Source organism: Pinus tabuliformis, chromosome 1_2 (genome assembly GCF_031772625.1).
Source record: "Pinus tabuliformis cultivar Carrire ecotype Pingquan chromosome 1_2, CPIR1, whole genome shotgun sequence".
Taxonomy (NCBI): Eukaryota; Viridiplantae; Streptophyta; class Pinopsida; order Pinales; family Pinaceae; genus Pinus; species Pinus tabuliformis.
This window is the reverse complement of record NC_142298.1, coordinates 5,046,267-5,061,216: the sequence shown is the minus strand read 5'-3', so window position 1 is coordinate 5,061,216 and position 14,950 is coordinate 5,046,267. Positions and strand designations below refer to the sequence as shown.

The following is a 14,950-nucleotide window of genomic DNA, read 5'->3' as shown; positions in this document are numbered from 1 at the left end:
GGAATTGATAGAGGAAGTGTGGACCTGAGCTAGGTTGCAGAGACAGGTGTGGGAATGGTGGAAACCATTGCCCAGGTCAATGCAGAATAAAAACTAGCATCGACTACCTATTACAATGCACACATTAGGCTCTCCAGCCTATAGAGGACAAACACAGTGAATCAGGGGGGGAGGAATTACAGAGTAGTTTGCAAGCTCCATTGTTATGTGTGATTCGGTTATGTCTCGGCCTGTGCATTCATTAAATGGTGCCTGCAAGGTGCCTTGAATGCAATTTAGATTGGCATGGGGGAAGTTGCAAGGGCCCATGTGGCCAGCTCGTCCGCCACCCTGTCGTCTCATCATTTTAATGACTTTGGTAATCACCGACATCCGTGTTAAATATCAAGAATTTAACCACTATCCCTTTTTATAATTTATTTAAATCCAATAATCTACTACATATGTCAAATTTATTAAACATATAACTACATGTTTAACTATTTCTTAATAACTTATTTTCACTAAATATTTTATTGAGAGATGGGCACACACATCTTTATTTACTCACTACATATTTTATTTACTGAATTCTTTATTTATACAAAGATAACTTTAATCCTTATAAGAGCACTTTCAACCAGCTGTGAACTACTTGAATAATAAATCCAATAATGATAGCTAAATATTTCTAAAATACTTATATATCCTTTCAATTAATTTGATATCCATTACACATATTTGGAACATTTTTGTCTGTTTCTACGGAAGGATTGTTTAGTCGACACGGTCCTATTCTTAAAAAAGGCAACGCTAGGCGACGCTATTTGCGCCGAAAATCCACACTTTGACTTGTTTTCACATCTGTTTGATATCTATAAGTTACCAAACGCAACTCTTCCGACGTGCCTCGCGTTCTACGAATTCAAATGCTCAATTTTTTATTTAAGCAAGTGCGGAACCAATTATTCCCGTCATTGGGTTTAGTTGTCTAGTAGTAAACATTCGACTCCCAACGCATTTTTGCTTGGGATCGAAAATCCCTGTAAGATATTCGAACAAAACGAAATTGCGGTTGTTTCTCTGTGTTGCTCTGGTGAATATGATGGAGGGGAGTGAGGTGTTTGATTTGGCCAAAAGAGTGGTCATGGGAAGATGGTTTGTAGTATTTGTGTCGTTCCTTATTATGTCATTTTCTGGTGGCACTTATATGTTTGGGGATTACTCAGAAGCAATAAAAGCTTCCCTGGGCTATTGTCAGAGCACATTGAATACCTTGGCATTTTTCAAGGATCTAGGAGCTAATGTTGGGATTGTTGCAGGTCTCATCAATGAAGTCAGCCCTCCATGGGTTGTTCTTGGCGTTGGAGCCATCATGAATATCGTTGGATATTCATTGTTATGGTTATCTGTCACCCGACGAATTGCCAAGCCCAAGTTATGGCAGATGTATTTGTATATAGTCATTGGAGCTAATTCTCAGACATTTACCAACACGGGACCTCTGGTTACGTGTGTCAAGAATTTCCCTCGGAGCCGAGGAGTTGTGCTGGGGCTTCTGAAAGGATTTGTGGGTTTGAGTGGAGAAATTTTCACTCAGATTTACTATGCAATTTATGGGAATAGTGCCAGTGGATCGGCTGGTCTGATTCTTCTTCTTGGCTACTTACCTAGTGCTGTTTTTCTGATTGTAATGTTGATAGTTCGTCCTACAAAAGAGACGACGGAAAGAAATGAGCTGAAGCGATTCTACCACTTTCTCTACATAGCTCTAGGATTAACTGTATTTCTTATGCTTCTCATCGTAGTGGAGAATACGATGAAGAATTTACCTAAGGCAGGCTACAGAATTGTTGTTGCAATTATCGTGGTTTTCCTTTCGCTTCCTCTTGTAGTGATTGTTAAGGCAGAGATGGACAAAAGGACGCAGCAACAGATTTCCACCGAGACCTCCGTCTCAACCATAGTAGATCATGCTGAAATCAGTTTTCTTACAATAGAAAATGAAGAGATGAATGATCCTCAACATTGCTCAGAGATCAAGGAAGGAAAATCGATAACCGGCAGAGAGTATATTGCTAATAGTAGCGATGAAATGAGAGCGAGAGCTTCTATTGTATCCCGTATAGTGAAATACTTGAAAAGCCCCAAAAGAGGAGACGACTTCACAATTCCTCAAGCTTTAGTAAGTCTCGATATGCTCATTCTGTTTTTAGCCAGTGTTTGTGGGATTGGATCAACTGTGACCGCCATTGATAATATGGGACAGGTTGGAAACTCTCTTGGTTACATCCACCAGACTATAACCACCTTTATTGCTCTTATTAGCATATGGAATTTTCTAGGCCGCGTTCTTGCTGGTTTTGTATCGGAAATTCTTCTCCAGAAGTATAAATTTCCCAGGCCGCTGATGTTGACGATAATTTTGCTTATTGCTTGCATTGGACATATTTTCATAGCTTTCGCACTTCCGGGTTCACTGTACATAGCGTCCATTATAAATGGACTGTGTTTGGGAGCTCAATGGCCTCTAAATAATGCAGTCATCTCAGATATATTTGGTCTCAAGTATTATGCCACTCTTTATAATTTTGGAGCGGTTGCGAGCCCCTTGGGAGTTTATCTTCTGTCTGTCAGAGGTGTGGGGAACATGTATGACCAAGAGGCAACAAAGCAGTGTACTGCTCTTGGGACTTGTTCGTCTCAGAGCGCGCTTACTTGCACTGGGCATAAATGTTTTCAGCTTTCGTTTATCATTATGACAACCGTGACCCTTTTTGGAGCCATGATTTCTTTTATTCTTGTCCTGAGAATGAGGCAATTCTACAAAGGTGATATATATGCCAAGTTTAAAGAGCCAGCCAACACAGCATCCCATGTTATAAAGAAAGCGGAACATGATAATCAAAGGAATGTGCTGGCTGCCGAGGTTGAAATTCAGACAGCAGGGAAGCAATAAAGCTAGTTAGGAATATAAAACTTGTTAATGTTTTCTTCAGAGTATCTCAAAGTAAAGGCAGTAGGTCATGGGTCATAGTAGGCTTTAGAGTGTTTATTTGTTCATCGTCTAGAATTGTTGGCACGACAGCCTTGTTGCAAACATTAACACAAACAAATCAGGATGTTGGAATCAATGAATTACCAGCACAATATTAGTAGATTTTTATTCTCATCAAAGTAAAGGCAGTAGGTCATGGGTCATAGTAGGCTTTAGAGTGTTTATTTGTTCATCGTCTAGAATTTTTGGCACGACAGCCTTGCTGCAAACATTAACACAAACAAATCAGGATGTTGGAATCAATGAATTACCAGCACAATATTAGTAGATTTTTATTCTCATTGTTCTTCTTATTCACATAGTGAAAATTAATGTTTCTATACTCCATTTTCATCGTTAGCTTTCTGTACTCATATACTCCGTATTCTTCAGCATAATCACTAATATAATAATTATTTAAAAAATATCTATTGATTTTTATGCGTGCAATTTGGTTTTGCATTTTACAACCTAGATGATATATGACATTATGTAATACATCACGGTTCTCTTTGGGATAAGAAATATAATTCATTTTATGATATTATGTGATATACTTTGTTTATTTATTTATTTTATAACCAATTATTCATTAATATAAATTGTATATTAATATTTCAATATTTCACTTTTTATGAATAACTTTTTATTTTCTACTACTTTATATCATATATGCTATTGTGATTTTTAATTATCATTATTCTTTTATGTAATAGATAGTACATTAATCTATTAATTTTTTTAGTATTTTTTTAAGTGATAACTCTACATTATTGAGGTTAGTTATAACCATATATAAAATCACTTTTAATTATAATTAATTAAGAAATATTTGTTAATGTTATATGCCTCTCGTAAATAACCCAAGGTAAAATCAAAAGTTACGAATTAGTTATAAAACTAATTCTTGGTATTTGTGAAAACCGAATGAGGGGAATCAAGAAGGGAAATCTTGGTAAAAAGGTATTCATTGAGAATCGACTAGGATTGCTAGAACACAGCTCGATGGTCAAGGAGTTTTTGAAACTCCAACGAGGTTGTGCAAGTAGTAGCGCTTGAGTTTAAAGTACATTTAAAAGAGCGGAATAAGTAGAAGTCGAGAGAACCAAATTGCCTGCATGATGGAACATTCTCTTGGAATCCAATGAAAGAGAGAGCTTGTTGGTGATCGGTTCAATAGGCGTTGTTTTACTGTTTTTCAACAAAGCCTTAATGAGGCAAACAGTAGAGGAGTGAAGGAGCTAGTATTAGGATATCATGCATGGGTTACATGATATGTTGATTGTGTTTGGTACCCGAACTTGAAGAAAATGATAGTTCGTTGGTTGGAGCGAACGTACATGAAGTTGTAGTTTGGGAAGGTGCCACTTAACGCTGTGGCTAAGAGCTATGGCCTTTTGCCCACCCTCCGAAGGTGTAGGCTCGCAGAAAAAAGAAAGATCTTAGACAGCCACGATTTCATCTGTATCACGACTATGGTAAAGAAATCGAATCACATCTTGACATTTAATAAAAGAAGAATGAAGAACCTGACGGCTTGTGGTGGTATAGCTGGGAAAAGATAAATAACTTGCTCACTTTCTTGAGGGAATATGTTAGTGCATGCAGTTAAAGATTGAATATTTTATGTGTTTTCTTGGTAAAGAAGAATTTTAATGCATGCAGTAAAAGAAATATTATTTTATATGTTTTCTTGGTAAAGAAAATATGTTAATGCATGAAGTTAAAGATTGAATATCTTATAGGTTTTCTTGGCAAAGAAAATATGTCAATGCATGCAGTTAAAGATTATGTATTTTTATTTAATAAAAGTTTCTTGAAAAGGGATATATGCTAATTGCATTATGATTCTAGCTAGTTTCTAAGTTTGTAGTGAAATAATTATGCATTACATGCATGATAGAAATAGCTAATGATGTGCTTCTAGGCACATAGATATTCATTTCTAACTTTCTTGAAGAAAGAGTATGTTTTATATACACATAAATATAGTTTCATTTTAGAAAAGTGTGCATACTTCATGTATGATAATGATGGCTTTTATGAGAGGTCTATTGAAACAAAAATAGAGTTTCCTATTCTTAAAACATATGAATAGTGTTCATATCATATCAAGAATCCATACTTGTTTCATGAAAAGATTATGTGCATTGAAGTAAAAGTAATTGTGTTAGAAAAAACAAACGTTTCTTGCACATAAGGGTAGCTATTGTGACTTTGGAAATATGATTTTGTGTGTACATAGAAAAAATGATTATGTTAACTTTCTTAGAAATAATAATCTCTTGAAAATATTGTCTTGTTAGATGATTTGCGTTGGTTTCTTTATTTTAGTGCATAAAAGGTTAAGTTAACCATGCTATTTTTCCTGAATTTTTATGCATAAAGATGTAATCTATAATAATTTCTTAAAAGGGAAGCAACGAGGAACCTACCTATGGGATGATATAGAATTGAGAGTATAATGACTTCCTTTAAGAAAGAAGTAAGTAATTTGTTACATGAAATGATGGTAGTATTCTAGAGAAGAGAATATGAGTTGCAGACATTTAGGAAGCGCTATTATGATAAGCTATTGTGTGCACAAAGAATAGTCATTGTGATATAGAGATAAGTTCTTTGTATGATAGAGAAACTATGTTGAGTTCTCGAAAAATAACTATGTGAAAAGAACACGTGCATACGCATAGGAACAATAGTGTATTACATGTATGAAGATATCACGATTGTGTTATACATTTTAGTGGAACTAATGGGTTAGATTTCTTAAAGAGAATTATGCATTAGTGTGAATAAACATTGTGGAAGTAAAAAAAGTATTTACTTGAACATATGTAATAATTAATTAGTATGTTATGCTTGCTCATGCACATGAGTAGATGTTAAAAGATCAATTTTAGAGGTTGCTTATTGATTGATTACTATTGTATCTAATCTTGTTGACAACTACATTAACTGGAAACGATGGTGGTTGGTGCCAAAGAAAAGTGATGCTTAACATTGTGGCAGAAAAAGGACTAATGGTCCACGTAGATGAGTACGAGTTGTGGGATCATACATTGCTAGAACAATCATGCCACAAGGAATGTTGCATGTGGCGGTATGTAAGTAAAGGGTTTCATGGAAACTGTATTAGCTTTTAGCTAGTTATGTGACATGTTAATGTTAATTCATTGTAATAATTTTATAACAATGGTTAAGGGATGTAATCCCTTATAAGCCATTGAGTGAGGGGTGAAAACCCTCACGAGCGTTTAATAATAAGATTAAACGTTTGCTAGTTTTCACCCTAAGGAGTTTCCAGGGTATATTGGTGTTCAATGGTGTGATTTCCTTTTGCGTGAGTTTGATGATGATGAATCCTTGTTGTTGATGGTTCTTTATTTGATGTGATAATCATTATGTCCAAAGTATGTGATTAATTAATATGGTTAAGGAAAATCATGAAATGGATGCAAGGTTCATGAGACAGTTTATGTTGTTACACTACCACAGTAGTGGTTACTAGTTATGCAAATGGTTATGCAACTTACTGTCTTTTACTGAAATTTATTTGATGTATTAATGGAAATTATATCTAATGGTTAATGAGGAATTGAGGAGTTGTGAATTGGATAATTACTTGTGGGTAATTTGTATAAAAAAATTCTAACTCCCTGCTTTTATATGCGAGGTTACCGGGGTACGTTACAATTAATAATGTCAATAATTTAGATTTGAATTAAATTAAATATATAAGAATTATTATTATTTGATGTATATATAAGAAATGTATAAAAAAATTAATAAGTCAAATATTTAATTATTAATTAAAATTTATGTATATTAAATAATTTATTGAGTCCAATAATAAAACTAATATACTAATATATTAAAAATGTGTTGTAACATATAGGTAAAATAAGTATATTGGAAATTGAAATATCTTTCAAATATTATAATTTGTAAATATTTGTAACTATTTCTTTAGAATATTACATATTCCAAAATTTTGTAATTCTCTATGTAGGTTTATTAATTTTCTAAATTCTAATACAAATGAGGAACATCATATTATATTCTAAAAAGTACAATGTTTATTAATCAATAAAGTTTAGTTCAATTGTTATTTCCATATTCACTAAGGTGAGACATGTTTGTAGCTAGCTTCAATTAAATTATTTTCACAATTCATCTATTTTTAATATAGAAAGGATTAATAAAATTAATTAACAAAACCATTTCCATATAACATTTATTTTTATTTTAATGTGTCTCAAGTTCCTTGTGCACCATTCAATTCTTTCTATATTTTAATCTAGTTGTGTTATTTCTCAACCAATGCTTGTACTAATTCTATTTAAACCTATGTCGTATTTCTTCAACCAATACCAAGAGTTCTAAAAGCATATGACTTCTCTATATGCTATTATGAATGACTAAATCTTTGCTTATCCAATTTTTATTATTAAATATTTGTTAGAAGAAAATGGTATGTAGTAATTATACCTTAGAACAAATAGAGAAACAATGACCACTATAATTTCTAATTATTTATGAATAGACGATAAAAAATAATAATCAGAACCATACAAAGTCTTACAAAATATATTAGTGATGGTCACAAGTAACGTTAGGTATCATATTGTCAGGAAATTATATATTACGGAGCAATGGAACACATAAAATATTGCAGAAATATAAACACAGAAAATGCATAAAACAGGAGAGACACAGATATACGTGATTCACCCAATTTGGGCTACGTCCACGGAGAAACAGCTAGTCCTTCTTTTATTATATTATCCAGCAAACTGAAGAGATACAACCTACAACAGATCCACTATAACTCCCTCTTCCCTCTCAATCTCCTATCTCTTCCTCACTCAGAATACAAATCTACATAGACCCAATACAATTCCCTCATATATAGTGAGGGGTTTCCTTCTAAAGAAAAAAAACCGTAAATTAAACATAACTTCTACCGTCAGATCATCCGCCTAATGAACGACCCAGATTGACTAGAAATTACTAGACTTTTACAAGGCAATTTTACATCTATTTTTAGCTTCGGGGGCGCTGCCCCCAAACCCCCGCCAGGGGACCACTAGTCCCTGGACCCCCGCGAGGGGGACACCCCTCGCATGGAGGGATATACAGTCTTCCTGGGGTATACATCCAGCTGAAACCTTTGAGTACATAAGATCATCAGGCTCCACACCCAACAATCTCCCACTTGGAGACTAATTATAGCAACTCCACCACTGCTTCATTTACTAGACAATGACTCCACTTTGGACCTTGTTGTTTCTCATTTTCTTCATCATACTTGAAGACCAATTGAAACTTAGAAAATTCTTAGTTTCTCCCTAGTTACAACTTTTGTTAACATATCTACAGGATTCTAGCTAGTGTGTATCTTTTCTAGCTTCAACTGTCCATCCTCCACGCTGACCGTATGAAATGATACTTGAGCTGTATATGCTTAGTCTTGGAATGAAATGCAGAGTTCTTTGAAAGATGTATGGAACTATGGCTATCATTGTATAACCTGCTCAACTCCTGCTTCTTACCCAATTCATCCAGAAACCTTTTTAACAAAATCATTTCTTTACTAGCCTCTGTAGCAGCAACATACTCTGCTTTTGTTGTTGAGAGTGCAACAACACTTTGCAGTTTTGAGACCCAAATGACAGTTGTTCCACCTATAGTAAACACAGACCCTGTTGTGCTCCTCTTGTTATCTCTATCACCCGCCATATCTGCATCGACATATCCCTGTAGAGCAATGTTTGAACCACCAAAGCATAATGCTTGATTTGTGGTACCTCTCAAATACCTCAGAATCCACTTCATCGTCATCCAATGTTCTTTTCCTAGATTGTTCATGTACCTACTTACAACTCCCACTGCATGTGAAATATCAGGCCTTGTGCAGACCATTGCATACATTGAGCTTCCAACTACTGATGGATATGGAACTTTAGACTAATGAGCCATTCCTTCCTGAGTCTTGGGTCACGCCTCCTTACTTAATTTGAAATGGCTAGCCAAGGTATACTAATCGGTTTTTCATTCTGCATATTAAACCTTTTCAACACCTTTTCTATGTACTTACTTTGAGACAATGTTAATTTGCAATTCTTCTAGTCTCTAGTTATTCTCATACCAAGGATTTGTTTTGCAACACCCAAATCCTTCATTGCAAATGAGTTTGCCAATTTCCTTTTGAGCACATTTATTTCCTGCATGTTAGAACCTACAACAACCATGTCATCTACATACAATAACAATATAATGTAGTTGTCATCATTTTTCCTTTTGAGATAAACACAATGGTTAGAGTGACATCTAGTATAACCTTGTTTAGACATAAACCTGTCAAATTTTAGATACTACTGCCTTGGAGCCTATTTTAAGCCATACAAGCTCTTCTTCAACCTCCACACTAGTTTCTCCTTCCCTTTTACCTCATAACCTTGTGGCTGCAACATATATATCTCTTCCTCCAAATCCCCATGGAGAAAAGTTTTCTTTACATCTAACTTCTCAAGATGAAAACCTTTAACTACTACTAGACTTAAAATAGTTATGATTGAAGTCATTTTCACAACATGAGAAAATATCTCATCAAAGTCTATACCCTTTTTCTGTGCAAACCCTTTCACCACAAGTCTAGCTTTGTAACTCTGTTTTCCTCCATCTTCTTCCTTCAGCCTGTAAACCCATTTATTCTGCAATGTTGTTTTACCTGCAGGTAACCAGACTAAGTCCCATGTTTGGTTATGTGCTAAGGAGTCCATCTCTTCTTTCATGGCTTTGTCCCACTTCTTCTTGGTTTCTACCTGCAATTCTTCTTCATAACATTTTGGTTCACCAGAATCAGTCAACAATACATAAGATAATCAAGGAGAGTATCGTTCAGGGGGTCTACTTATCCTGGTAGATCTTCTAACACCACTTTCAGGTGTTTGAGGTGCTTGCTACTATTGTGGTTGTTGTTCTAGCTGTTGATCATTATGATTTTCAGGCACCATAACCTTTCATATGATATCATCAAGCACTGTGTATTCTATGTTTTTTTTTTTTCTGTTTCTTTTCCTGCAACTGATTCTTATACGACACCTTTTCATTGAATATTCATCTCTACTCCTAATGATTTTGTGATTTTCATAATCATATAAGAAATAACCAAAATCATTAACACGATGTCCAATAAAGGTACATTTCTTTGATTTTGACTCAAGCTTTATTCTATTTTCTTTATTAATGTGGACAAAGGCTTCACAACCAATTTTTTTTAAAAATGAGTAGTTTACCTTTTTAGCTATCCATGCCTCCTCTGGAATACAACCATCCAAGGAACTTGAAGGCCCTCTATTTATTAGATAAAAAATAGTATCTATAGCATCTACCCAAAATTGTAAAGGCAATCTTGCATGCAATTTCATGCATCTTGCACACTCCATGATTGTCCTGTTCATCCTTTCTAACACACCATTTTCTTGTGGTGTTCCTGGAACTGTCTTCTCTCTACAAATTCCATTCTCTGAATAGTGCCTATCAAACTCTTTTCTGCAATATTCACCTCCATTATCTGATCTGAGACACTTCAACCTTTTCCCTGTCTCATTTTCAACCAAAGCTTTCCATTTCTTCAAAGTATCAAATAGATCAGATTTATTTCGAATACAATAAATCCAAGTTTTTCTGGTTGCATCATCAATAAAAGTAACATAATAAAGAGAGTCACTAAAGATGATACCTAAGCAGGTCCCCATACATCTGTATGCACAAGCTCTAATTTTTCACTCTTCTTTTCTTTCCCAACTCTAAGGAATCTAACTCTCTTCTGTTTTCCATAAACACAATTATCACAGAATTTTAAATCAACATGCTTCAAACCTGGCAACAAATTTCTTGAGTGAAGAATCTACATCCCCTTCTCACTCATGTTCCTAAGCCTATAATGCCACAATGCCATATATTCTCCTGTAGAGGTTAAAACATTAACAGAATTAGAAGTACCATTGCATAAATACAATGTACCAACCTTTTCTCCTTTCGCTATTACCAGGGATCCTTTGGTGACCTTCCAAGCTTTATCTGTGAAAGTTGTCACACAACCTCCACTGCCTAACTACCCCGTTGAAATCAGATTTTTCTTCAGATATGGAACATGCCTTACCTCCTTTAGTAGCCATTGGTTTCCATTCTACTGTTTTACAAGAACCTTACCCATTCCAACAATTTTACAAGGTTTATCATCATCCAAATGGACTTGTCCAAAATCTCCTTGAACATAGTCATGATAATATTTCTTATCAGGTGTGGGATAGAATGAGGCCCCTAAATCTACTACCCAGGAATCAGTAATATTTTTGAAAGAAAGAATCAAAGCATATTGTAACACCTCACCTGTCACATTTGCTTCATGATTGTTTTCATGTTGTGGATCTCCTTCTTTTCCCTTCCGAGATCTACAATCTTTCTTTAGGTGTCCTTTATTTCTGCATTTCTAGCACACTATCCCCGATATGGACTTGGATTTGCCTTTCGTTGATTTACTGCAATATCCTAAACTCTTTCCTCTTTCCATTTTTCTTCCCCTAGACTCTACACTCAAAGCATTACCTGATGTCTCACCGGAGCTTTCCCGTTGCATTTCCTCGCTAAGGATAGCACTGACAACATCATCAAACTTTAAAGTACTAGATCAAGAAACAAAGTTACTAATGGCCATAACTAAACCATTCCAACTTCCTGGAAATAGGCATAGAAATAATAGAGCCCTAACTTCATCATCAAAATTTACCCCTATAGAACTTGACTGACTTGTAACTGTATTAAAATCATTTAAATGATCAGCGACAGATCCACCCTCTGACATCTTCATATTAAATAAATGCTTCATAAGAAATACCTTATTTGACGCCAAGGGTTTTTCATATAGTTTGGCTAATTCCAACATTAAACCTTGTGTTGGCATTTCCTTTGAAATATTAAACACTACTGACTCCGCTAGGCACAACTATATTGTTCCAAGTGCCTTTCTGTCAAGAAAATCCCATTTTGTGTCTATCATACTCATCGGCTTCTTTCTCTTTCCGCTCAATGGTAGGTACAAATCTCTCTGATACAGATAATATTCCATCTGCATCTTCCATAGCTGGTAGTTTTGGCCGTTGAATTTTTCGACCCTAAACCTACCATCTTCCGCCATTACTCCCACTTGAGCCAGGAACCCTTCTCTCCTATGAGTTTATCAGCCAAATAAACCTTCGGCTCTGATACCAGTTGTTAGGAAATTATATATTACGGAGCAATGGAGCACATAAAATTTTGAAGAAATATAAACATAGAAAATGCATAAAACAAGAGAGACACAAATATATGTGGTTCACCCAATTTGGGCTATGTCCATGGAGAAATAGCCAGTCCTTCTTTTATTATATTATCCATAAAACTGAAGAGATACAACCTACATCACATCCACTGTAACTCCCTCTTCTCTCTCAATCTCCTCTCTCTTCCTCAGTCAGAATATAGATCTACATAGACACAATACAATTCCCTCATATATAGTAAGGGGTTGCCTTCTAGGGCAAAAAACTCTAAATTAAGCATAACTTCTACCATCAGATCATCCACCTAATGAATAGCCCAGATTGACTAGAAGTTACTAGACTTTTAGAAGGCAACTTTACATCTATTTTTAGCTTCAGAGGCACTTCCCCCGAACCCCTTCTGGGGGACCGCTGGCCCCCGAACCCCCCAACCAGGGTGGATTTACCACCCAAGAACCCCGCGGGGGGGGGGGGGGGACAAGTCCCACCCGTACCCCTCTGTGTGGAGGGGTGTACAGTCTTCCTGGGGTATACATTCAGCTGAAACCTCTGAATACAGAAGATAAGTAAGCTCCACACCCGACACATATCTTAAGGCTTTGTATAGGGGATAATATTTCCTTAAGAAGCATAATGTTTAGTAAACGAGAAAATTTATTTCTCTCTATACCATTATGATATTGCAACAACAAAAACCTTGGTGTAAACAAATGGAAACCTTGTATATGGCCTTAGCCTTGTGAGATTTTAATTGAATCCACCAGAAAATCACATTAGTGATTTGAATAACATAGATAAACATGATAACAGTTTGATACCTTATTTTTCAATTTGGATTTCTTGGCCCATTTTCAAGGTATGCCATGGACAAGTTTGATTACCCTTTTAATGACTTTATGCACCATAGATAATGGAAATTCATGCTCATTGGATGCACCAAGATAGGCTTGGAAGAGAACTTGGCTAGAAAACGAGAGAAGGTTGACACAAGTAGCCTCATTTGCAAAAATGATGCACATGAGTGGTTTAGAGAGATTGATAAATTAGCTATTTGGACTATATATGGAAGAATGAAGTTTGACATTCCATAATTAAGGGTTGTGATGGATGGCTAAAGTTCCTTTTGACAAAAGTAATTATTGATCACAATCATTATATACACTCATTTGAAACATAACATTGGAAATGAATTCATCCGTGCACATCCACGAAATGTACTTGGGTTCTTTGATTGGATTAGCTAGACGGTTTTAGGTAGATGTATCCATATTTAGGAGCATTGGGTCAATCTAGGTGAATTTCATGGATAAAGAAATATGAGTTGAATAAATGGAATAATATGGGATGGGTAAATATTGTAGGTGGACTTAGCATGATTTGGATAGAAAAATTGAGCACATTTATGACAACTTAGACGCACTTGGGAATGTTACGGGTGAATCACCAGATCTGGTTATTAGACATGGATAGTCGATAAACAAGTTACTAAGGTAACGAAGTTGGTTTTTTGGGAACTTGGTATCACTTTATAATTAAGGGGATTTCAAGTACAGGGCAAGATCCATATAAAACGACACCTCAAAATTACTAAAGTATAAAAATATAGTCATTTTCACAAGAAGTGTCTAGAATTATGTAGGTATTCCATGTTTAGGGTTGGCTACAATGTGATGGATTTTAGTCGCTAAGTAAAATTAAGGAAATGGAACTTATAGGAGACAAGACACGATTTCTTTAGGGGTTGGATTAAAAATTCTTGTTATTTTTTGTTAAAACATAATTGCCATTAGTAAAGAAACTATAGTTAGGTGATTTAACATGCCTAACCCCTTTGTGATTTGTTAACAAGATGAGGTATCTAGACCCACCCTCCTAGGTTAACTTAAGGAATTAGGGTCATCAAGTTTACTTTATCTAGCCATCTTAAAGTTCATTTCTTGGAAAACCATTATCTTCCACTCATCAATAGATTTCCATTCATATAAATTTCACTTAAAGCCAATAGTTCAACCCGAATTTAGCCAAATTTATGACCTATTAAAGATTTTATCTTCAAACTTCCATGCCATCATCTACACATTCCATGTGTTACCACTTCAATGGAAAATTTCATCTTGTCTAGTGATAACAACAAATTGGGTATTAGTTTATTGAGAGAAAATACAAAATCATGAAAGATATGATATGCTAGTTTCTCGATATTCCAAAAATGTGAGACACAATAAATAATAGCCTAACACCATGATATATCAATATTTGTTCCAATATGTCATATTATGCTATGATGTTGGCATCCCATGTAAAAATATTATTAGGTTCTATTAACATTTGGAGGAAAACCTGGTAGATTTCATCTCGACTATCCCATAGCTAATTACCAATATACCAAAGGTGAATATTAAAACATACAAATTTGATAACGTACCCGATATGATAGAAAGTAATTCCCATTAAATCACATACTTATCAAAATTTCTCTATATTAGGGGTCCATAATGGAGACTTATTCAATATATTATCAATGACCAATATAGAATAACCTGACAACCTAACCCTGAACTACTACAACTCCATTCCACCATCAATTAAAATTGGATCTCTTTGGAAA

The 14,950-nt window shown here is 35.1% G+C and overlaps 1 protein-coding gene across 1 annotated transcript; it reads left to right on the top strand.

Annotated features, from left to right (window-relative positions):
• Window positions 1–1,084: 1,084 nt before the first annotated feature.
• Window positions 1,085–2,938, top strand: LOC149204022 (protein NUCLEAR FUSION DEFECTIVE 4-like). The gene is made up of 2 exons (XM_089397012.1): window positions 1,085–2,835; window positions 2,890–2,938. Exons 1-2 carry the CDS (start codon window positions 1,085–1,087, stop codon window positions 2,936–2,938), a joined length of 1,800 nt encoding a protein of 599 aa, XP_089253138.1.
• The last annotated feature ends 12,012 nt before the right edge of the window (window positions 2,939–14,950 follow it).